The sequence below is a fragment of the Natrix helvetica genome (genome assembly GCF_964273705.1).
Source record: "Natrix helvetica genome assembly, chromosome: 11".
NCBI lineage: Eukaryota > Metazoa > Chordata > Lepidosauria > Squamata > Natricidae > Natrix > Natrix helvetica.
The window spans coordinates 15,930,963-15,956,826 of record NC_138562.1 but is presented as its reverse complement, the minus strand read 5'-3'; the positions used below and the strand labels follow the sequence as shown (position 1 = coordinate 15,956,826).

Below are 25,864 nucleotides of genomic sequence, written 5' to 3'. Positions count from 1 at the left end.
ACACCGGGTTATCAACTAATAGATTATAAATTGGATGGTCTCCTGTATTCCTGCCTTACTGTGACTGAATCTGTCTATCTGAGTATTTAGAGAGACCTTGTTAAAAGTCCCTCACTCATGAGATTTTGTGGGTATGAGATTCACGACTTGTCTGGACAGCCCCCTTTGAGGTACACACACACACACACTGTCCTTACTTTATTAATCTTCAATAAGCAAGTCAAGGTTGTGTTGTTACAATGAGCCTTTGGCCCTAAGAGTTTTATGAGTATGTATTTTTGTTTATGCAGTGCTGTACAACACCCAGGGTCCTCCAGGACCTGTCAAGGTTATAAAACTTGCAAAGAAAGTGAGTAAATAAATAAAGATAGTGACAACTTCTTAAATCTATGAGCCCAAGTCTCCGAAAATTCAAATCTACAGTGAATACTAGATGCAATACCTGAAGAATAAATAACTTGGGGGCAAAGTTATGTATTTGTTGAAGGGGGAGAAAACTGCAGTACACTATTTATATGTTGCTTTAAGTCCATGCGAGTTAGTATGCATGTTTCTTGAGCTCCTACAACTGAACATATTTGTTGCTGAACCTAGAATTTCTGAGTCAATTACAAACTGCTTTATCAATACCAACTTGTTTGGATGTATTTGACAGTAATGACAGTTTTATGTCAGAAGGAAAAACTGTCATTTTCTAGGTTTCTTGTGTCCTTTTACCTAGGGCAGGGGTGTCCAAACTTGGGAACTTTAAGACTTGTGGACTTCAACTCCCAGAATTCTGGAAATTGAAGTCCACAAGTCTTAAAGTTCCCAAGTTTGGACACCCCTGACCTAGGGCAAAAGGGCACAAGAATAGTGGACTGCATGCACAAGCTTTTCGCTAGTTCGCATTAAACCATGATTCCTTTTTTTAAAAACATGGCAGCGCATGCGAACATGTCTGTACCGACTTCTCAACCCATTTAAATAAATGACATTCTGTCTATCCATCATGCTTGATACACATATTATCACGTTTTGCCTATTCCTCTGGATTAGAAGTACATTCAAAGTATTGGGAGAGGGAGGTGCTGTTGATGGTGGTTTTTCCTCCAATTTATAAAATGCATTCACTATCCATTGGGCACTTTTATTGCTGGTAGAGGTAAACCGATAATGGTTGATAATGAGATTTTATTTATAGATTTTTTTCTATTCTGCTGGTTCAGTATTAAAACAATTCCAAAGCAAGATAAAAATAATGAAAAAAACAAAAGCAAAACAAAAGGAAATGATTTATCGTAAGTTAAAAAACCTAAAGTAAAAGTTTGCATCCACGTGAAAAATGTTTCAAAGGGTTAAAGATGGTTCAGTAGTTCCAGAGAAGGTTGGTGGATAGTGCAATGATATGTGGGAAAGGCTGGACCAAAAGACACTGCAAAAGAGAATAATGGTTAGTTAAGAGATAGCATAGCCTGCTGTTGGATAATGGGTGGATCAAGAGGCACAGAAGAAACCCTCCCAAGTTTCTCCAGCTGTAAAGGAGAGGGGGGCATAAAGAGAGGTGCTTTTTCAAAAGGCAACTGGACTTCGTTTTTCCTTGAAGGTGTTTTGCTTCTCATCCAAGAAGCGTCATCAGTTTTGAAGTGAAGTAAAACGTCTTCAAGAGATGACCCATGACTGGGATGCTGATAGTGGTGGGATTCACTTTTTTTTTACTACCGGTTCTGTGGGTGTGGCTTGGTGGGCATGGCAGAGGAAGGTTACTGCAAAATCCCCATTCCCTCCTGATCAGCTGGGACTCAGGAGACAGAGAATAGATGGGAGTGGGGCCATCAATAATCTTGGTCCTTGTTTTACTGACCTTGGAAGTATGGAAGGCTGAGTCAACCTTGAGTTGGTTAGGATCGAACTCCTGGCAGTGGGCAGAATTAGCCTGCAGTACTGCACTCTGATCACTGCGCCACCACGGCTCTTTATTTATGCACTATAAGAATAGGAAAAACGGTGGATTGGCCTCAAAAAGATGTCTTTCCTACGTAAATTAATTGGAGAAATAATAAATACGTCCCTGTTAAGTCAAATGAGTCCACTATGGATTTGAGAACATCTGGTCTTGGGATGATTGCACGACTACACTGGGATATCAGGTTGAATTCTAGGTAGGGGAAATTGTGTTGCAGAAATTCAATCTCAGCAACCAACGTAGGCAAAGTCTTAAGGATTTTTTTTTTTCATTTGAAAATTATATGTTAGGTATGCTGATCTTTTCTTGCGTGGTGTTTTTTGTGTGCCAAGTGGACTGCTTCGTTGCTTTAATTGCTGTTGGGAAGTGCCGTTTTGAACACTGAACTGTGCCGTTTTCCTGCATTACGGATTTTTTTTTTTTAAAGTGGGCTGTAGTTTTTCCATCTAAGTAAATTGGAGTAGATATCTTATCAGCAGGGAGTGCTTCACCTTTTCCCACACCTGCTTTTTGTCCTCATTCTCCGCATCTGATGCTCGAGCCCAAGGTCTGGCTATTTCTTCACTGCCTTGCTTTGCCCTCTATTTTCTGAGTGTTACTAGTTTATCAGAGAAGTTAATGCAGCTTGCGATTATTAAACGGATGGCCATTCAGGATATCTGAAATATTTTTAGCTCAAATATCTTCCCTGGGCATCAAAGATTGAGGCTATTTGGTGGCCAGGAGACGGTTTGTTGGAAAAATGCAATATAGCTCCCCTTTGGAGCAAACATTCATTTCGAGGTGCTTAAATTGCAAGGCCCCCTTGATGAGACCAATCAAATGAGTTAGGATAATGATTCTGACTTTCAGCTCTGGCTGATTTCTTCTGATTTTGTTTGATCCCACACCTCATCTTTCAGGAGGAGAATTCAGGAATTTTGAGCAGCTAAATTTTCAGCCCCTCTTATGAGAGAGGAAGGGCTCCCTGTGGAAAGAATGAGAGCAAGTTAGAGTATTTGGTCTTTTCCTCATGTTCATGTTAGTAGCAGCAAGGAAGTTGCTGCAAAATGCCGTCTTCCTATAGATATTTAATATTTTTCGAGCCTTGCAGTATTAAATTCTTGGCATCTGTTTTCATTGTCTATCCTTTAATTTCCCAATGAAAAATTGCATGTGATATAGCAGTGAGGGTGAAACGTTTTCACCTCGGATACCAAAAGCACGCATGCTATTTTGGGCTCTCGCATCCCCATCCCCATAATTTAATCCCCCACACACACTGTGCCCCTGCACATGCATGCATAGAGCCATGGTGGTGCAGTGTTAGGAATGCAGTATTGCAGGCTAACTCTGCCCATTGACAGGAGTTTGTCTCTATCTAGACTCTTCTTAAAAACATCCAGTGATGGAGCACCCATGAAGACAAGCTTGTTCCACTCCCCCACACATGCGCACAGCTTTCTTGGAGCCTGGGGAGGGCGAAAACAACCTCCCTTGTCCCCCCGGAGACCCTCCAGAGGCTGTAAACAGCCCATTTTCCAATTTTCAGTGAGTCCAGTATGTCCGTTTTTTGCCCTCCCCATGCTCCAGAGCAATGTTTCTCAATCTTGGCAACTTGAAGATGTCTGGACTTCAACTCCCAGAATTCCCCAGCCAGGCTGGGGAATTCTGGGAGTTGAAGTCCAGACATCTTCAAGTTGCCAAGATTGAGAAACACTGCTCCAGAGGCTTTCTAGGAGCCTGGAGAGGGCGGAAAACGACCCAACACACAAACCGGAAGTTCAGGAATGGACTTCCAGGTTGCCCATTCGGCCATTTTTCTCCCTCCAGAGACTTCAGGAGGCTTCCCTCTCTAAACAGTACTGTCAACTTTACTTCCTTTTTTTATTGTTATAAGCTGCCATGGTATAAATTTGGTCACCGTGGCAAAATATATGGCAAATTAATTACATATATAAATAGCCCTATTAAGCAGAATTCTGAGAATTGCAGTCCTGCTTGTCAGAGTTCCAAGTAACGCCCCCCCAATGAAAAAAAGACTCCAGAGCGTTGAGTTTCCTCAAAGTTCCATTTTATTAGAGACGTCACATTGGCACATCTGAGAAACGCCGAATCTAAAAGCTCCCAGGTTTTCCTCACCCAAATGAAAGTTCAAACCCCTGCCCAGCACCCACATGTCCATCATATGGCCCAATCACATCGCATCTGGAGATGCCTCCCAGTCACGCCACTCAAAGTGCAGAGCAAGATGTCCTTGACTCTCTGAGAAAGGAATGTTATTTAGACGACTGTATTTTTTGGACTATAAGACGCACCGGTGTATAAGATGCACCAAGATTTTGAAGAGGTAAGTAAGAAAAAAAAAGTTCAGTTTTTGTGAAAACGCCCCCCCCCCCTTTTTTTTTTTTTTTTTGCAAAAGTGGAGGTGTTTTTCCCTTCCCCCAGCCCTGCTGAACCCTGCAAAGTGCTTCTGGGCGCTAGAGAAGGGGAAAACACCTAATTTTCTTTGCAAAAAATGGCCGGTTTTTCACCCATTTTCCACAAAAATGGGATACGGGGGGCAGGGCTTTGGGCGGCCAAAAATGGTTGTATTTGGTGTATAAGCACCAATATTTCCACGCTCTTTTATGGGGGGGGGGAAGCTGCGTCTTATACTCCCAAAAATACGGTATATATCTGCCATACTCATTATAATCCACCTTTTCCCATTTTCCCACAGTAGAAAATGTGGCATGCCCAATGTGAAAGATGGCTTTAAGGCAGACATCTGGTTAAGAAAGTTCATGTGAAGATTAATCTCCTGTTGTATCTCCATTTTGTAAAAAAAAAAGATCAAATAGTATACGAGACGAGAAAAACGTATTCACGGTCTGAAAATAAGAGTACACTAGTAATGAAAATGAATATGTCTTTAGCAGATTAGGCTGAACTATGAAGGGGTAGAAAATCATTTTCCTGCCTCTGAGGTAGGCGGATGTTTTTCCCGCCGATATTAGTGGAGATTGAAACTGACAGAGGAGGACATTTATGGAAGAAACAGCCTTTAATTACATAGTAAGAAGTTGAAAAGGTGTAGGTGTAGGCTTCCTGAGTTCTGACACTGCCCCCAGTGAAATAAAGTCTTCTTTCCTCCATTACTTATTTTTCTTTCTTTCCCACCAGCTCTTTCCCCCTCATTTCTCTTGATCATTCCATGTGCCTCCTCCTGCCCCTTGTTTTCACTCACCCAAACTGGAAAGCGAGCTGAATAAAACATGACATTCGAGATGTCAAAGAATGATATTCATTGTTCAGAGGCAAAATAGTTCTGGGCCCCCTCCCCACCTTCTGCAAACAGACTAAGCCACCAGGTTCCTAATAAATCTTGCGGCTGATGTCCGCGGTATAAATTTGATAACCAGCTGTTACTAGCCATCAGTGAAAGGGGAAAAAAAAAACAAAGAAGAAGAACGCTCATCATATTTTTGTTGTTGTACTTGTTGTCCTTTTTTTTTGGCTTGGAACTTTGCTATGTCAAAAGCTTGATTTGCAAGGCTGGGAAGAGGTCCTGGTGAGCTAAGTCGACCTTGCTTCTGAGTGCATCTCTCCATCCTACTAGCTCTTGAGGGAGAGTGTTGAAGGAGTCCTTTGATTTGGAGAGTGAACTCAAGCAATGTTGGACCAGCAACAAAAATTGAGCTGGAAATAATGATCTCTCGGGTGAGAATGTCTCCGTAATAGGCCTCATGGGAGCTGGTTTCGACTCATAACCCGATGTTGGAAGTAATATCCATCTGGTTTGGTTCCAAGTGGGGAGGAAGGCACTGGAAACATGGTGGCTGATTGGAAAGATGGTTTAATGAAGCAGAACCATGGTCCTGGTGCAGCTGATCACATGGAGTGGAGAGTCAGGGTTATTTATACCCTCTCTGGGCTTTGAACATGAGCTTCCTATTTCTGTGGCAAGAGCATGTAATCTGTGTGTTGCTGTCAGACTCCCGTGGGGCTATGCAAGGGTCGTAGCTGAGGTTATCTGAGTTACGTTTGGTTGAAACTTGGAGGGTGATGATGTAAATGAAGAGGCTTGTGTTCTGTGGGCAATTTCTGTTGTGTCTTAATGACTTTGTTCTGGATTGGATCTTGAGTGAGGGCTAATCTTACCATTCTTCCTTTGTTCAAAATATCCTATCTTGAATGGATTACCAAATCTGCATTTCTAAAAGCTGGCCTCAGCTTACTATCTGCTTGGAGGCAGAGAACTCTGGCACTGAGTTTCTGTCTTTAAAAACAAGTTTCTCCTTGAGGGACAAAATATAATATTCTGCCTTTTTAATATTTCCTAAAATATTTCGATCTTCTGAGAGAGGTGGATACTAAACTTCTACACTGGGAATATACTGTATAAACTACAAGCTGGATTTTTTTTTTTCAGAGCTGAATGTCTGTAGAGATTCTCAGTCACCCAGGTCATAGTTTCCTCAAAGGTCTTTTCTTCTTCTTCAAAAGGCAACTGGACTGTTGTTGTTTTTTCTTTAAGGAAGAAGAAGAAAAAGTTTCGCTTCTCATCCAAGAGAGCGAGTTCTAATGAGGATGGAAGGATAGGTGCTGACAGTTGAGCCTGGAAGATGGGTGGGTGGGAGGATAGCTTCAGGGGTGGGATGCTACAGATTTGCCCAGGTTCAGGAGAACCCGTAGCTAACGTTTTGGCGAGTTCAGACAACCTCCAAATCCCACTCCTGGCTGGCCCCATCCACCCCACCCCACGCCGCCACGCCCTGCCCCACCCCTCACACCCCTCCCCCGGAGTCTCCACCTGGCCCATTTTGGATGCGAGGTAAGTGCGGAGGCTCTGGGAGGGTGAAAAACAGGCCTCCTGGAAGTTCAGGAAATTCGGAAACGAGCCTCTTTCCAGCTTCCTGAGGGCCTCCAGAGCCCGGAGGAGGAAGTTTTCACCCTCCCGGAAGCTCGCAGAAAGCCTCCGGAGCTGGGGAAAGGCAAAAACGCCTCCCCCCCCACTGCTTTGATGCAGGAGGTTGACTAGGCCAAACCCACCATAGCCATGCCTACCCAGCAAAGAGGCAGAGAACCCACTGCTGACATTTTTGAAGCCCACCCCTGGATAGCTTCTGATAGGACAGGGGTAGGGGGAATGGGAGACTTTCATTTCTTTGCAGTCATCTGGTCATTGGCTCTCTCCTGAGAGCTCTTGAGACCACTTTGGGGGGGGGTTATCTGTGCCCTCAAAATCACCTGAATCAGGGTGCAATTGGTTGTGGAATCTTCTTGGAACGGCTACAAGGACTGTGTTGTAAACTGGAGATAAGTGGTGTCTTATGCCTCCCCCTTTGTTGTGGAGGCAGTGTTCCATTCTAACACGGATGGCTTCTTTTACCGTTCTTTCACCCCTGACCCCATTCCTGGTTGTCTGTTCTAACTGGTGGATTGTTTCCCCTCTAAATATTTTGTTGTATTTCTGCCGTCCTCGGAGATCTTGAGCATGCTGGTATCTCTGTGGATGTGGGTGGTATTACTCGAGCTACATATAGACCAACAAATATGCAATACAAAGTCACAGCGGTGTACGCACGATTTCTTATTTGATAGAGCAATATAGCCTAGTGGGATGCGTACTGCTTGACTGGGCCTGCTAGAAAGCCACACGCTCGCCTCGTGTTGCCCAACAAATTACTCTCCTCCACAACAGGTGCCTTCGATGCCACAGAATGCTGGAAAGTGAAAGGAAAGGTTGAGGAAATAGCAAGGCAAAACTGCGGGAGTCCAAAGTAAAGAGATTGCTGTTTAAGAGACTGTAATGTTGGAAGAAGAGGAAGCGTTTGCACGGCTCATGCGGTTGTTGCTGGTCATTTTTCACACTTTGGGGAACTAAGTGCCCATTTTCTACAGTGAGCTCTAATGACAAATATGAAATTGCTTTATATGGAAGCACCCATAAGCACATGGGGTTGGTGCTTGGAGGACTAATCCTTTAGACTAATCCTGAAATGGTGGTGAGGTTTTAGGGAGAAAGGATATTCTACAATTAATCAGTAATGTGTTAATTTTAATTTTACTTTTCAGCATGATCAACACATTTTATGCTATCTGTTTGCCTATCATCCATCTATCTATCTATCTATCTATCTATCTATCTATCTATCTATCTATCTATCTATCCATCCATCCATCCATCCATATCTATCTATCTATCTATCTATCTATCTATCTATCTATCTATCTATCTATCTATCTCTATGATCTGTCCATTGTCTTTGATCTATCTGTCCATCCATCCATCCATCCACCCATCCATCCATCCATCCTCTACGATCTGTCTGTCTGTCTAACTATCTGTCCATCCATCCATCCATCCATCTTCTACTATTTGTCTGTCTGCCTGTCTAACTATCTGTCTAAGATCTATCTATGATCTGTCTGTCTGTCCATCCATCATCCATCCATCTCTATCATCTATCATCTATCATCTATCATCTATCATCTATCATCTATCATCTAATATCTATCTATCTATCTATCTATCTATCTATCTATCTATCTATCTATCTATCTATCTATCATCTATCATCTATCTATCTATTATCTGTCCATCTGTATCTATATATCCGTCTGTCTGTGTATCCATACATCTATCCATCCATCCACCTTCAGTTATTGGGCCTGGGAGGTGAGGAGCAAATTCTCCAGCTCCAAATTGCATCCACTTTCAAAGCTCTGCTGTTAGAGACTATTTATAGACATTTTCTAGCCCATCCTGTAAGCCAAATACCACAATAATAAAAGATATGTTCAATATATACATACAGGAGATGGGGGTCAGAAATGTCTCTTGCTTTAAGATCAACATGGATTGTGGAAGGTTGTATTTGTAGTGATTTAACAATAGGTTCAAGATTAGAAGCACAAACATCAATGGCCTGGATCAAAGAGTAACTTTGCCAGCAAATAACACGTATATGTGTGTGTGTGTGCAGTGTGTGTGTGTGTGTGTGTGTGTGTGCAGTGTGTGTGTATTAATTTAAAAAATGCACAAAAACATATACATATGCACAAATGATAAACCAGGAAAAGTGAGCAGAAAAAACCCTCATTTAAAGACCTACCAGTTTTTTTTCTTTTTTAATGGAACACGGTGGCTCAGTGGCTAAGACGCTGAGCTTTTCGATCAGAAGGTCAGCAGTTCACCGGTTCGAATCCCTAGTGCCACACAATGGAGTGAGCTCCCATTACTTGTCCCAGCTTCTGCCAACCTAGCAGTTCGAAAGCACGCAACAAATGCAAGTAGAAAAAATAGGGACCACCTTTGGTGGGAAGGTAACAGTGTTCCATGCGCCTTCGGCGTTTAGTCATGCCGGCCACATGACTATGGAGATGTCTTCGGACAGTGCTGGCTCTTCGGCTTTGAAACGAAGATGAGCACCGCCCCCTAGAGTCGGGAACGACTAGCGCATATGTGCGAGGGGAATCTTTACCTTGACCTTACCAGTTTTTTTTTTCCTAAAGGAAAATTATACAGATATGGGGGGGAACGGTCTTACATTTGGTAAAAATTCTTTTTGTTGTGTGTAGACTTTTATTGTGTCTTTATAGATTCACAAGTGGATTGAATGCAGGGGAAAAAAAATACACAGAAGGAAAGAGACTGTACTGAGTTCTGTAATCCCAGTGCTCTGATGGCAATTAGCCATTTATTTTAATAAGAGCAAACCCGAGACATCTCTTGTAAGCCTTCATTCCCTGATTGTTTAATGCTTGTTTTCTTTTATTGTTTGGCTAGCTACAATGCAATCCAATTTTAAAAGAAAAAAAAGAGGAAAATTAATGCTTTATGAACACAGAACAATATTCAAAGAGGAGGGGGAAGAGAAAGGGACTGTATTTTTATGGTGTTTAATTCTATCTTGCCGTTTGGCTCAGAGGAAGTATATATTTATTGTATCCCCATGTAAATATAAATCTCCTTCAGTCATTAATCTGGAAAAGTGCTTTGTCGCTATGAATGTATCTAACCTCGCCGTAGTTATACACCAGTCCTATCCTACCAAGGGCCACACTGGCTGACTCCTGATTTGACAATTTAAGTAATGCTTTTACATATATTAAATCTAATCTAGAATACGCCAATCGTAACACGCACATGGTATAAGCTTTATATGTGATACATGGTTGTCTTGCTTGATGCTTTAAAAACACTAGTGAATCAGAGGAAGTGTTAAGAGGAAAACAAAGCCAACCAACAGGGTTGGTTTCGGGGATGAGTTGGGTGCAGTGGTTAGAATGCAGTATTGCAGGCTAACTCTGCCCACAGTCAGGAGTTCGATCCTGACCGGCTCAAGGTTGACTCATCCTTCCATCCTTCCGTGATCGGTAAAATGGGGAGCCAGAAAAATGCGGGCAATATGCTGACTCTGTAAACCACTTTGTGTCAACCCCTGGTGGAGAAAAAAAAAATGATGGGGAAAAAAATGAGATTAGTGCTCTCTCCTCTAGCATTTTTAATGAAACCTTTTCTTTTCCTTCTGTCTCTTTTTTTTCCTAGCTCTGCTTGGTGTTCAGCTGGATAACACCTTAGCTGTTCTGGAGATGGACTTGCTTTCTGGGACTTACCTCTTGGCAGTCTTACTGGTCTGTGTCGTGTTTCAGTCGGGGGCTCAGGAGAAGAATTACACCGTGAGGGAGGAGTTACCGGAAAATGTCCTCATTGGCAATTTGCTGAAGGATCTCAACCTGACCCTTGACCCCGATGTGCCCCTTTCGTCCCCGCTTCAATTCAAGCTCGTGTACAAGACCGGCGATGTCCCCCTCGTCCGCGTGGAGGAGAATACCGGAGAAATATTCACCACGGCCAATCGCATCGATCGGGAAAAGCTTTGCTCTGGCATTTTTAGTGAGAACCGTTGTTTTTATGAGGTGGAAGTCGCAGTCCTTCCTGATGAGGTCTTCAGGCTGGTCAAGATTCGATTCCTGATTGAGGATATAAATGACAACGCTCCTCTTTTCCCATCCACGGTCATCAATATCTCCATCCCCGAGAACACCGCAATCAATTCCCGCTATTCTGTTCCCTCTGCTGTTGATCCTGATATTGGAGTGAATGGCATTCAACATTATGAACTCCTTAAGGTGAATGGTAGTCCTTTGGCTATAAAGAATGCTCAGTCCCCCTCCCCCATTCATCTTTTTCTTGCTTTTCTCCCATGCATTCTTCTTCTTCTTCTTCTTCTTCTTCTTCTTCTTCTTCTTCTTCTTCTTCTTCTTCTTCTTCTTCTTCTTCTTCTTCCTCCTCCTCCTCCTCCTCCCCCTCCTCCTCTTCTTCCTCTTCCTCCTCCTCATCCTCCTCCTCCTCTTCTTCCTCTTCCTCATCCTTCTTTTCCTTTTATCTGAAGAAGACAATGAAATTTGTTCTTGGATAATCATCTGTTTTCTAAGCATTTCTCTTTTTCTATTACTAGCTGCTAAATATCTATGGAGATTCTCAGTCATCCAGGTCATTGTTGTCTCAAAACTGCTTTTTCCAAAAGGCAACCGGACATTGTTTGTTTGTTTTTTTCCTTGAAGATGTTTTGCTTCTCAACCAAGAAGCTTCTTCGGTTCTCCATCCTTCAGTCAGAACTGAAGAGGCTTCCTCGGATGAGAAGCGAAAAGCCTTCAAGGAGAAGCAAAGAAAGTCCGTCTGCCTTTTGGAAAAAGCTACTCTCTGCTCTTCTATCTGGCTGAAAGGCACACGATTAAAAATGGTGGAATGGGGAAGGGCGTTACTGCTTGTGGGCTGCACCAAAAGTGTTTACGAAAATGATTGGGTGTGGACTTGTTCCTTCCCATCTGAGCACAAGTTATCCGTTATCGGAATCGATTCTCCATTTTGCATTTAGCCACTTGGTGTGGGCCATCTGTTGTGTCGGAGAGTTGCACCGTGGGAGAGGGGAAAAAAAAAGACTTAACAAAGAGAAGGTAGACAGAAAGACAAACATCATCCACCTGGCCTTGGAATCCCAATTGAGATGGATTGCAGGACACGGCATCTTATCCAGTCTTGCTGTCCCAAGAAGTAAGGAAAATTTCCTTTCAAGTCTCGCACAGCTACTCTACTTCAAAGAAAGAAGATCTGTGCGGATTTCAATAAGGAACTTTTAATGCTAGTCTGGGGGTAAAAGAAAAAGAAGAAAAAAGCAACGTGAGAAATTTGCCAGACTCATTTATAAAGAGTTCATTCAGGTGGAGTTTCTTTGAAGGATGTGAAAATGTTTCTTAGCGGGTTCCTAGCCACCTGGGCTGAGCCGGTGGTTGATGGGATTAGCTGCCAATGGACCTCCTTCCTGCCTTGATTGTTCTTGTCTACTCACCCCCTTCGTTCTTTTCAATCTCTTCCACATTCAACCAATTTTCACGCCTTCTCCCATTTTGGTACTACTCAGTGAATGCTAAATGGTCAGCTCCTTGAGAGATGGCTGCGCTTAGATGTCTTTTTACTTCCTCCCCCCCCCCCACCCCGAAACTTGAAGTCTTTTTAAAATTATGATTAATTGCCAGGGAGGAAACTGGATGTAGGGATGATACTTAGTCAACGTGACCAGCAGCTCTCGCTGTGAAGCGTTTGAAAACCAACAAGGGAACTCCATGGAATTAGATATGCGGTGAAGCAAATTAACTTTCTCAGGGAAGCAAAGATGAAGCTTTCTAACTGACTGGCTCAGTCAGCACGGTTTGGTAATGCTTGGGTAGATTAACAGAAAAGGGAAAGAAAAAATTACTCTTGTACACACAAAGCAACTCTAACTATGCCTTTTCTATTAAAAAAAAACCAATAGAATAGAATAGAATAGAATAGAATAGAATAGAATGGAATGGAATGGAATGGAATGGAATGGAATAGAATAGAATAGAGGAGTGGAGTGGAGTGGAGTGGAATGGAATGGAATAGAATAGAATAGAATAGAGGAGTGGAGTGGAGTGGAGTGGAGTGGAATGGAATGGAATAGAATAGAATAGAATAGAATAGAATAGAATAGAATAGAATAGAATAGAATAGAATAGAATAGAATAGAATAGAATAGAATAGAATAGAATAGAATTCTTTATTGGCCAAGTGCGATTGGACACACAAGGAATTTGTCTTTGGTGCAGATGCTCTCAGTGTACATAAAAAGACAAGATACATTCGTCAAGAATCATAAGGCACAACACTTAATGATAGTGAAGCAATCAGGAAACAATCAATATCAATATTAATCGTAAGGATACAAGCAACAAAGTTACAGTCCTGCAGGGCATAAGTGGAAGGAGATGGGTGATAGGAACAATGAGAAGACTAATAGTAATAGTAATGCAGCCTTAGTGAAGTTCTGGAGATTTTGTGATGAGTGAGTGGTATTTTGCTTATAGATAGATAGATATAGATATAAAGATAGATATAGAGAAAGACGTATGTATGTATGTATGTACGTACGTACGTACGTACGTACGTACGTACGTACGTACGTATTGTGTCACAACCCCTGGTATGCCCAAATATGGGAGGGAACACACTGTTTCCCTTTGTCTGTCTTTCAGCTCACTCCAGGAGACCATCCAGGCAGAAAACCATATTTTTTAATGTTGCCTTTGTTATATTTGTGTTGTATTTGTGCTGATAAAGTCTCCCTTTATTTATTTATCAGCACAAATACAACACACACACACACACACACACAGACACAGAGATAGATAGAGAGATAGATAGATAGATAGTTAGAGGTAGATAGATATGAGAGAGAGAGAGAGAGAGAGAGAGAGAGAGAGAGAGAGAGAGAGAGAGAGAGAGAGAGAGAGATCTTAGCTTCAGAGTCTGTAAAAACCAAAATAATAATAGTGGACCTGTTGTCTGTGGTTGAACACTATCCAGTTTCACCTTGGTTAAAAATGAGGGGAGATTAATGAAAATTGCAAGAAAATTGCATCGAGTTTTACTCATTTGGATATGTTTTTAAAACAAAAAACAAAAAAACCAGTGTCTTTATAAATTGTTCAAAATGATGCATGTTTAAGCGTCATAGGGTAAGGATTCAATTCAATCGAAGAGATGAAACGAGAAATGAAAACAGCAGGATTCTTCTTTTTTAAAATAAAAAAAATAGTAGACTTAGTTGCCTTTTGCTCGAAGGGAAAGAAGAAAGTGCTTTTATAACTCAGCTGCAAAATGCTTCTAGGGAGGAAGGGAAACCATTTAATAAATGAGAAGATATTAATGAGGGTTTGAAACAGCTGAGTTATTAGATAGCTTTTTAAAAGGAAAGTAAAAGTAAATGGAAGAGAAAAAAAGGGATCAGATTTTTATCCAGCAGAAGAAAATAAATGGCATATAAATAAATGGCTTTGCCAAGAAATATTTGCCAGCAAATATAGAGGGATAATGGATTTTTTTTTTAAAAAAAAAAAGTTCATTAAATTTGTTTTGGCCAAGAATACCAGTTCTGCTCAAGTTGTATAGGGTGGACTGTACTGTACTAAAAAAGTGAGAGAATTGCTTCAGGCAGCATATCTTGAATGGTAGTAAATTTGGAATAAAAATTATGAATGCTTCTCATTACGGATTCCATGCACACTATATATTAACTTTAATATATATTAACTCCTCTTTGAATATGGGGCACACTATTGCTTTCCTGTAGAACTGAGACCTGATTCAACACCTACACTAGCACGAATATCAGCAGAGGTGGTATTCACTTACCTTCCCTTTGTTGTTGTCAGTTGTGAAGTCATGTCCAACCCATTGTGATCCCATGGACAATGTTCCTCCAGGCCTTCCTATCCTCTACCATCCTCTGGAGTCCATTTAAGCTCACGCTGATTGCTTTGGTGACTCCATCCAGCCATCTCATTCTCTGCCGTCCCCTTCTTCTTCTGCCCTCAATCATTCCCAGCATTAAGCTCTTCTCCAGTGAGTCCTTCCTTCTCATTAGGTGGCCAAAGTCTTTGAGTTTCCTCTTCAGGATCTGGCCTTCTGAAGAGCAGTCAGGGTTGATTTTCTCTAGGACTGGCCAATTTAATCGCCTTGCAGTCCAAGGGACTTGCAAGAGTCTTCTCCAGCACCATAGTTCAAAGGCCTCCATTCTTTGGCACTCAGCCTTCCTTATGCTCCAACGTTCACAGCCATCCATTGCAACTGGGAAAACCATAGCCTTGACTATACACACTTTTGTTGGCATGGTGATGTCTCTGCTTTTCAGTATGCTGGTTCACAAATGTGAGTGCGCAGATTTGAGCATGTGTTCAGCCATCCCTTCATGCACTTTGGCTAAAAAAAGTGCCTAAATGGGATGGCACAGAGGCAGGGTGAGTGAGCAATTTGTTGAGGCTACTCAATCCTTATTAGTGCATTTATTTTCCTGAGAAGATTGGTTTCTCCATTTAGGGATGGTTTTTTTTTTTTTTTTTTTTGCTCCATTTGATTAGTTCTTCCTGCTGATGTTTCTCTCTTACGAGAGAACATGTTATTTTGGACAAAATCATTGAAGGACAAATAAACCTTACAATGCACATACAGCGACAATAAAGGCTATAGTATATCCTACTATACTATATACTAGATGCTAGATGTTATATCTCATCTTTCTTTAGGTTAAGCCCTGATTGGAATGGGATCAGATATGTGAGTCAAAGTAGGAACTTTCAAATTTACATCTCAGGATTTAATTTCCTCACCATTAACTGTGTAGCCCAAGATCCACTGGGATCCACTGGTGTCTGTGTTCTCTACTGGTGAGACTGCTTACATCAGTGATATTGTCATAAACTGCAGCTCTCCAGCCCATTTAGATTCATGCTGCGGCGGTCTTGATTTAAGAGTGAACTTTTCAACTCATTAACATAATCAATGAGTTACGTTGCCGCCAAGTCTATCCTTAGACCTCCCCAAGCATTCCAGCCAGGTTTTATTTCCTTGCTTTTAATAAACTTAAGGTGTTTGTTATTGATGGCCATAGACCAAGTTGTTGAGATGGTAGGCTTCTATAACAGTCAATGCTGATGTAACAAGAAACGGAAGACATCACTCAGACCAGTTTCATGGAGACACGGATGAAGTCCATTGATCAGTTTTTGACCATGATGTGAACATTTTTATTAAACAAAATGGATGTCCTTGAAAAATGGGAATATATTAAGTCAAAGTCAGATTCTAAATACTTTTAATTGAGCTGTAGGGAGTGGCTGTAGTAAAGGATAGGCAGAAATCTACTAAAAATATATTTCTGTTTTAATACTCCAGAACTGCATAAACAGTTTATGGTCCACCTGTCACAATGTAAATGTTGAAATATAGTCATTATTAAAAAGAGAGAGAAGCAGCATCATAAAATAAACATTTGACAGATGAGTCAATCTCTTCTCTTTTGAATGACTAAAATGCATGGAATTAATTACACCGTGATGGACCTACTGGCTTAAATCATCATAATCTTTGAATGACCCCATGACCCCTTGCGGCATGGAGACTGGGCAACTGAATGGAGCTAGCAGAGGCCGGATGCCCTCCCTGTCACCATTGCCGAGTTTTGTTCAGCAGATATATTCTCATTGTGCTCAGAAAGAGAAATATCTGCCTCTATCTAGGATCCAACTCACAGGCTCCTGATTGGGAGGTGAGAGATCCATCTCTAGGCCACTGCACCATTCTACCTACTAGCTTAAATGTATGTGTTTAACTAGTTGAGATAACAATAAATAATTGTAATAGGTAGAAGTAATTGTGTATAATGGCAATATACCAAAGGCCAGGGATCAATAAATAAAGGCCACCATTTCCCCAAAACCAACATTCGAATTGCTGGTTGAATAATGCTGTCTTCATGTATTTATGGCGAGAGTTGGGACACGGATCGTAAACATTGGATTTGGATTTGGCAAATAGATTGATGTTTCTCTTTTTCCCTTTGTTAAACCTTTTCTCTTTCCTGCTCATTAGTTTATTTTAAAAAAAATATAAATAATGTTTTCCCAAGGCAGCTTACAGCAACAAACTCCTATGCGCCAACGTATAATGATAATAATCATACATTAATACAGTACTGGAAACGCACACAATAGAAACCTAATAAAACATTGATAAAAGAGCTGCAGTTAAAAATATCACCGCACAGTATTAAAATCCAATTCTGCTATAAGCTAAGACTTAAAGTGAAACAATCCCACCCATTCAAAGGGTGGCCTAAATAAATCTTTAGGGCTTTATTAAAAGTGGGATTGCATTTCTGACACGCACTCCATATGGTAGACTAATCTAAAAGCTTGGGGGCTTCTGTGCAAAAGGGTCTTTTGGGGAGAGGGTTAAATTCAACCAGAACTCTAAAAAGAGGGTGAAAGAGGAGAAATGCCTTTCTCGTGTGAGCAGATTCCTGTTGTTGTTATTGTTGTTGTTAGTTGTGAAGTCATGTCTGACTCATCGACATGGGCAGCATGGACAACATTCCTCCAGGTCTTCCTGTCCTCTACCATTCTCTGGAGTCCATTTAAGCTCACGCCGACTGCTTCGGTGACTCCATCCAGCCACCTCATTCTCTGTCATCCCCTTCTTCTTTTGCCCTCCATCATTCCCAGCATGAGGTTCTTCTCCAGTGAGTCCTTCCTTCTCATGAGGTGGCCAAAGTACTTGAGTTTCATCTTCAGGATCTGGCCTTCTACAGAGCAGTCAGGGTTGATTTCCTCTAGGACTGACCAGTTTGATTGCCTTGCCATCCAAGGGACTCGCAGGAGTCTTCTCCAGCACTAGAATTCAAAGGCCTCCATTCTTGGGCACTCAGCCATTCTTATGGTCCAACCTTCACAGCCATCCATTGCAACTGGAAAAACCATAGGCTTGACTATGCACACTTTTGTTGGCAGGGTGATGTCTCTGCTTTTTAGGATGCTGTCTAGATATGCCATAGCTTTCCTCCCGAGGAGCAAGCGTCTTTTAATTTCTTGGCTGCCCTCCTCATCTGCGGTGATCTTGGAGCCCAGGAAAATAAAATCTGTCACTACCTCCATTTCTTCCCTAACTATTTGCCAGGAATTGAGAGGGCCGAATTGAGATTCCTGTAAGGTCAACTAATTCAATCCCAAATGATTGAAGACACTCTACTTATCAGTATCATTTCAGCGTAACATTACTTTCTGCTCCCTTGTTTCTTCCAAAATAAATACTCATATCACTATGTCGGTCCCTTTATCCATCAAAGAGTGCCAAGGAATCCCCAGGGAAGGAAGGAAGATCTTTTATGCGTAGTGCCCAAATATGCTATGAGTAAAACATAAATGTTAGATTAACTACAGGCTTGCCATGTTTTCTGGTTTTCAAGGGACATTGTTTAAGATAAAATGTAAATGTAAAGGTTCCCCTCGCACATATGTGCCAGTTGTTCCCAACTCTAGGGGGCGGTGCTCATCTCCATTTCAAACCAAAGAGCCAGCGCTGTCCAAAGACGTCTCCATAGTCATGTGGCCGGCATGACTAGACGCCGAAGGCGCACGGAATGCTGTTACCTTCCCACCAAAGGTGCTCTCTATTTTTCTACTTGCATTTTTACATGCTTTCAAACTGCTAGGCTGGCAGAAGCTGGGACAAGTCACGGGAGCTCACTCCGTTACGTGGCACTAGGGATTCAAACCGCCGAACTGCTGACCTTCTGATCGACAAGCTCAGCGTCTTAGCCACTGAGCCACTGCGTCTCCCAAGATAAAATGTAGTGTGGCATTAATAAGTAATGTAGATTGCTCCACCCCTTGGCTTTGGGAGATTGAATCCAAGCTTGAACCTAACCTCGGATTCCCTACAAATCACTCGTGATTCCATGCCATTCAGCTCTGCTTTTCGCTTGCAATATCAGTTGAGAAAAAAAATGTTAAAAAAAAAATCAGAACAGCCTGCTCATAAGAAGCACCATTGAATGCAATGAAACAATCATGATCCGCTTTAAATCTAGTGATCCAACAGGTCTTTGTTACAAGTAATTTAGTCTGAGTGCTTCTCATTCAGCGTAGAATCATGGTAAATAAATTTTAGATGCTACAACCGTTTCACGTTCAATGACATCTGGCGTACACCATTTTATTAAAGGCTTACAAGGTGTTCCATTATCCTGAAAGCACTTCAAGTGGCAAACGTCTTTAGTTATGATTCAGAATTGCTACGAGTCAGTCTTTAGAGCTTTAATCAAGGTCAGAGCTGTTGTAGCTCCGTATCCTCCATTAAGCAAAAAAAAATACTGGAAACTTACTTATTGTTAACAAGACACTACCCTTTAGGCTGCTTTTCAAGCAGGTTGGAAAGACATTGCGAAATCCATGAAGACGTTTTCAATAGCTAGATAGAAACCTTTCGGCAAACCCCATACTTCTTTAGTTCCCCTCCCCGCTTCTCGTACAGCTCCTGAACTAAATAAAAAGTTGCATGTGTAGCAAATGAAGCTAAATATATGTGTCCCAGGATAATTGTTCTGGCCGAGGCATGAACAAAAATTGTTCCTTGTCCTGACAAAAATCCCTTTTATTAATTTACTGTGAATTCTGCTCATTCACATCCAGCAAAGTCTTTCAAGGGAGGATTTATAGTCACAGACCTTATCTGTCTTGAAGAGCTGACAAGCCAATATCTGCAAAACTTGGCAAGGGGTCCTGGAGTGTCACAAACCAATTAAACAAACTAATTGTCTCCTGCAAACACCACTCCCCTTTCGCTCCTCTTTTATTTCCTCTGGGGAGGGGCCATTCATCTTCCGCCTTACTCCCAAGTCGACCCCTGTCCTTTAGCTGTTCCCTTCGCCTGGCAATTCTGCGCATGCACACACTGGGAACAGGCTCCAGCTGTTCCTCTGCCTCACTAATATCTGACTCTGAAGGCAGCTGATAACTGGCATACGGCTCTGGCCCCCTCTCTGCATCTGACAGAGTGCCCTCATCAGAGCTTTCCCCAGACTCCAGGACTGGCCCATGTTCCTCCCCAACTTCCTCACTGTCTAAATCCGCTGGCTGCTGGTGGGCCTCAACAATAATGTTGCTGAATCCAATCTGAGACACTGGGACCAAAGGTTTATTCTTGCAAGCTTTTGGCCTTGTGCTGGATCCATCATTAAGCAACTTCTCTCTTTCCAGACTGTATATACTATCAGTGTGTGTGTGTGTGTGTGTGTGTGTGTGTGTGTCAGCAGTTAAGACACTGGACTTGTTGGCTGAAAAGCCGGCAGTCCAGGTTGGAGACCCGAGTGCCATGTGATGGGTACTCACATGGCTCCCATCCTCATTGCAGTTCCTGTCAACCTAACCGTTCAAAAGCATGCAAATGCAAGTAGATAAACAGGTACCACTTCGATGGGAAAGAAGCACTGCTCTGTGATGTCATGCTGGCGACCTGACTACAGAAATCCCTGCGGCCAGCGCTGGCTCAATGGGCTTGAAATAGAGATTAACATCGCCCCCTATCGCTGACTAGTGGAATAAAATCCGCAGGGACTCCTTTATATGCATATAGGTACCCTATTCATTTCATTTGCAAAGGTTGCCGGATGACCTTCCGCCTTGGGAGCAGAATTTGTACAGCCTGATTCACAACCGTTTCGGCTTTTTTGAAAAGCAGAGGAAAGAGCCTGCCTGCTTTTAACTTCTCAACGGAGCATTGGAAGGGCAGAGGGCACATCAGAACGTGTTGCCGTTGTGGCACTTTAACTCAATCAGCAGCATGATTTTCCCCATAGGAGGAGGATGCAGATTCAAAACATTCATGGGTGGGCATGTCATGCGGTGATATCAATTCCCCACAATGATCATAACAGTGTTTTTCTTAATTTGAAGGTTCTGTGCCTCGGATTTATAGCTCAACTTTATTCATCCCCCCCCCCCCAAGTTGTGGTTGTGTATGTGGGTGTGATTGTTTATTTATGCTTCAGCATGGAAGCCACCTGGATCATTCTGGGCCACTTGCTCATTCTCAAACCAAGCCTGGAAAAATGTCTATCTACCAGCCCATACTGGAAAAGCATGATTGTTTATGGCAGGAGTGTCCAAACTTGGGAACTTTAAGACTTGTGAACTTCAACTCCCAGAATTCCCCAGCCAGCATGGCTGGCTGGGGAATTCTGGGAGTTGAAGTCCACAAATCTTAAAGTTCCCAAGTTTGGACACCCCTGGTTTATGGCCAGGGATCAGCAACCGCGGCTCTGGAGACACATGTGGCTCTTTCAACCTTCTGCTGCAGCTCCCTGTTGCCGGTCAGTAAAAGGAAAACAAGGATGCCACACTAGGAGGAGACTCTATGGTAGGGGGAATAGGGCTTCTGGTCAGCAGAGGGAAAAGGATACTATGCTAGGAGGAGACTCTATGGTGGGGAAACCGGACTTCCAGTCAGCAGAAGAAAATTATGATGCCACTCTAGGAAAAGGCTCTATGGTGGGGGGGGGAACCAGACTTTCCGTCGCCTCCAGAATTGAATGTGGCGGCTTCCAGTTACGACCTTTGTGGCTCTTTGAGTATTTAAGGTTGCCGACCCCTGGTTATGATTGTGGTCAGTGAAGAGCTTTTGACCCTGCCCTGCTTTGTATATGTGCTTGTCTGTATGGAATTGTTTGCTAAAAGAAGGTTATGAATTCATAAACATTTATTGCATGCGTGCAATGTATGTGCTTGTGTATCTCCGTGTGTAGAGACAGCTTGGTCCAGCGGTTAAGGCAAGAGGCTAGAAACCAGGAGACTGTGAGTTCTAGTCCCACCTCAAGGACAAAGTCAGCTGGGTGACCTTGGACCAGTCACTCTCTGTCAGCCCTAAGAAGGAGGCAATGGCAACACTATTTCTGAATCCCTTGCCAAGAAAACTTCATGGACTGTGTCTTCTTCTGTTTCTGCAGATAATCCTCTTTCTTTAAAACAAGGAAAAGAAGGAGAGAACTCGCAAGAAATAAAAGCAATGCACTCTAGTTGAGGAAACCAATGCATGTAGCACGTACTATGATTGTAACAGGTTTGATTGCCATGAAACTGTATTACTTATCCCCATTGACAGAACAGTGTTCGAAGTCTTCTTTATGGCTCAGGTCAGATATAATGATCTCATCCCTATAAACTCAAGAGTTATTGAGCTATGAATAAGCCTTTGCCCCTCCTGCCTTCATAGCCTTAACCAGATTTATTTAAACGTTAACCTCCCATTACAGTAGAATTGAGTAAATCGTCTTTTTGGAAAGCAGAATACAGCACGTACAGCTTACTATAGTCTGAAAAGTGGAATTAGTAAGCGAAAAGTAGATAGCTGTGGCACTTCTAATATATTATCAAGACATGAATTTCTCAGCTGAGGAACTGAAAAGTCTAAATGTAGATGGTATTCTTCAAGCATTGAGTGGCTTTCTTTTCTCTCTCTCTTGTGCTTCTTACTCGATGGGTCGCCCTAGTTGGCTATTTTGGTAGCCATGTGCATTTCACTTTTGGAGGGAGGGTATCCAAAATTGTCTTTCATAGTTGGATACCAGAATTTCTAACATGAACTAATTAGCATTTGGAGAACTAAACAGTGATTTTATTTAAAGATCTGCTTACCCATATGCCTGGTATCCTCCAGTTATTGGACTATAACTTCCACAATGCTTTGCCTTTGCTTACACGAGCTGAATTTATTTGGGTTTGAAGCCCAAACATCTCAAGAAGTACGGATGTTGGACAGCAATCGGGGGGAAGGTTCAAGTGAGGAATTAGTCTGGACTCGTTAGGTGAACACAAGAGGGCAAGGTTTGATCCCCAGATGCCTTTAAGCCTTATCTAGTTCTTCCCAAAGGACACAGTGACTCAGTGACTAAAATGCTGAGCTTGTTGATCAGAAAGGTCGGCAGTTCAGCAGTTCGAATTCCTAGCGCCACATAATGGAGTGAGCTCCCATTATTTGTCTCAGCTTCTGCAGTTCGAAAGCACATGAAAAATGCAAGTAGAAAAATAGGAACCACCTTTGGTGGGAAGGGAACAGCGTTCCGTGTGCCTTTGGCGTTTAGTCATGCCAGCCACACAACCATGGAGACGTCTTCGGACAGCGCTGGCTCTTCAGCTTTGAAACAGAGATGAGCACCGCCCCCTAGAGTCGGGAATGACTAGTACATATGTGTGAGAGGAACCTTTATCTTTACTTTAGTTCTTCCCAAGCAAGAGCTGCCAATATGGGGAGATTCTTGTACAATAGGCAGAATAAAATAAAGTAGTCAGCTGGAACATGTGTAGCTCTGGTTATTTGTGCCTGACAACAGGAAGCCTATGCCTGCTAAAGGTTATTCTTGCTTTTTGTTTTTCTACTCATCCTTTTTTTCTCCTTACCCTTCATAAGCAAAGCAAAATGCGAAACCGGTATTACAAAAACAAATATAAGCAACTCTTAATCAACTAGGTAGTTTTGGATTCGGCCATGTAATATCAACTGCTGCAAGAGCATCATCATGGCTCCATCATTTAAGATGCTGGTCGACAGCTTTGCAAAGCCCAAGCCTTGGTTGTCTTCAAGATACCCTTCTCACTGTTGAATCTGTCTATTCGGTGAGATCTGAAGACAGAAGAAGTGTTGAAACTCCCATCTTGGAGGAAGTACAATATACAGTGAGAGCCTCGTTGAGTCTTTTCAATTAGGTCTTCAAACAACTTCCCCCACCTCTAATATCTTGACCTCCTTCTCCTTCGATGCTTTAGGACAGTCATGAAGTCATAGATCTTTAGGAGAACATTTGAAGATGTTGAGATTTAGACTATCTCCGGTCATGGTAAATCAAGTGAATGTTTGTAGTTTGGAGCAGTCTTGCCTATTTCCACAGTTAAAATAGTATGCTGGTTGTTAGTGTCTACAGAGATTCTCCGTCATCCAGGTCATAGTTGTCCCAAAGGTGCTATTTTTCAAGAGGCAACTGGGCTTTCTGGTTTTTCTTTGAAGAGGTTTCACTTCTTTGTCCAAGAAGCTTTTCCAGCTCTAACTGAATGGTGGGGGGGGGGGGAGATGCTGTTGGCGATAACCAGTGCAAAGCCTTTGAGAACTGAACAGCATAGAAGTTGCAAGAAGTATGTCAGTAAACCAATCCATAATGTAATTCCTTAGTGTTTGCTTGCAGTAGATTCATGCTAATCTTTTCCTAAACATTTTGTTGTCTGGGGATTGGCAAATTTGCATGGAAAGCTTTGCATTACCAGCATTTGAAAAGGCGAGTAGAGAATTTAAGCTTGCTTGTGTTGGGGATGACATAAAACGGTGATTGGTTTTGTGTTTCACACGTTGACAAACTTGATAGTCGTAACTGCTCCAATTATGGTTCCATGAAATCTTAGTCATTGCCATGTACATTTCTGTCTACTGCTTCCCATGCATGATTCAGTTCAATTATAGGATAGATTTCAGTTCAGCAATTCTTTGGTTTCTCCCTTTACAATTTGTTTTCCTAACCCAGTTTTCTCTGATTTTGAGTTACACCGCATTGTAGGCAGTACGTGCTGTGCTTTTTTTCGGCGGCCATCAACGTGTACAACCATGCAACACAGAGACATGATTTGTAAGCAACAGCTGTATGCAGATACGAGGCTGGGATTATTGCCTTTAGCTGGGTTTTGTAGTTAAATCTAACTTTACAACACTTCCGTTATGAAAGAAATCACTGTTTATGAGCCAAGCTAGCAATCCTGATTCAAATTGATTGGGCAATGGAAAATAACAACAGTGGCGGGGAGAGAAGGACATACAAAATTAATTTTTATGGCCTGGAGGATGTGATTTTTCTTCACTTTAGACTATTGCTGCTCAGAGCTACGTCCTGTTAATATCTGAACGAGGCAGGAAAGGAGGAGGCAGACATCCAGACAACGGATGTTGCTGATTTCAACTGCAAATATCACCCCTGTGGCAGATATAACAACCTAATGGAATAACTCTGACTCGAAAATAAATTGAATTCCCATTACAACTGGCCTGATTTATATTTATTTATTTTTTCCAGAAGCCGGCCACCCAACCGGCTTTGAGTGTTGAGCTGCAGATTCTCTGGCTTCCTGTGGAGAAGAGAGCAAAATGATTAGCTTTCTTAAGCCCACCTTGGAGGTGAAGCATGGCATGTACCTCTCTAGCTGGGCGATTCATGCACATGGGCTTCTCCGTCCAACGTGCTGTGTGGAGGGGGAGAGAGATAGGAGGACAATGAAGCACTAGGCTGGTCCTTTAAGTAGGTCATGGACTGCCTAGAGTGGTTATTATCAGCAGCCACCTTGTGTGGAAAACAAAACCTGTCAATGTGGAATGCACTCTACTTGTAAACAAACCTTTATGAAAGCTGGCAGGACTTGCTGAAAAATATGGCGTTCGGCATAAATAGGATTAGGTAACTTCCGACTTCATTACTGCGGGAATACCAAAAGGCTCCTTGTAAATAAACGGCAACCTGCTTGTGCCCTTTCTCCTCTTGTATGCTCTGTGGAATCTGCATCGATGAGCTCTGAGTGAATGAAGAATCTCACCCGTGTCATGTTCAGACAACAATGGGAAGAACCATTGCAGGGCAGAAATGTCCAACGGGGATATAGAGTACGCGACAAAAGCGATGATGAATCTGATGACATACAAGTAGCTTTACGATCACAATTGAGCCCAACGTTTCTGTTATGCAGTGAGGCTTTGGTGAAGTGGGATTTTTGCCCCGTTTTATGGTTTTTCTTGCCCCAGACGTTAAGTGAATTGTTTGCAGTTGATAAGTCAGTAAGATGATTGTTAAGAGAATCTTGCTTCCCCTGTGACTTTGCTGGTCAGAAATTGGCAATGGGGGATCAAATGACCCCCTGGGACACTTGCAACCGTCATGAATATGAGTCAGTGGCCAAGCATCTGATATTTTGATTACGTGGCCATGGAGATGCTGCAATGGTCATAAGTCTCACTCCCCACCCCACTGCTGTTGTAACTTTGAATGGTCACTAAATGAACTCTTGTAA

At 42.3% G+C, this 25,864-nt stretch overlaps 1 protein-coding gene across 1 annotated transcript in view; it reads left to right on the top strand.

The window, feature by feature from the left end:
* Positions 1-10,504: 10,504 nt before the first annotated feature.
* PCDH11X (protocadherin 11 X-linked) overlaps positions 10,505-25,864 on the top strand; it is a gene marked incomplete at its 5' end in the record, with an annotated part of 388,530 nt that continues 373,170 nt past the window's right edge. Inside the window, one exon of the mRNA XM_081963961.1 lies at positions 10,505-11,044. Coding sequence (XP_081820087.1) covers positions 10,505-11,044 — 540 coding nt within the window. The remainder of the gene's footprint in view (positions 11,045-25,864) is intronic.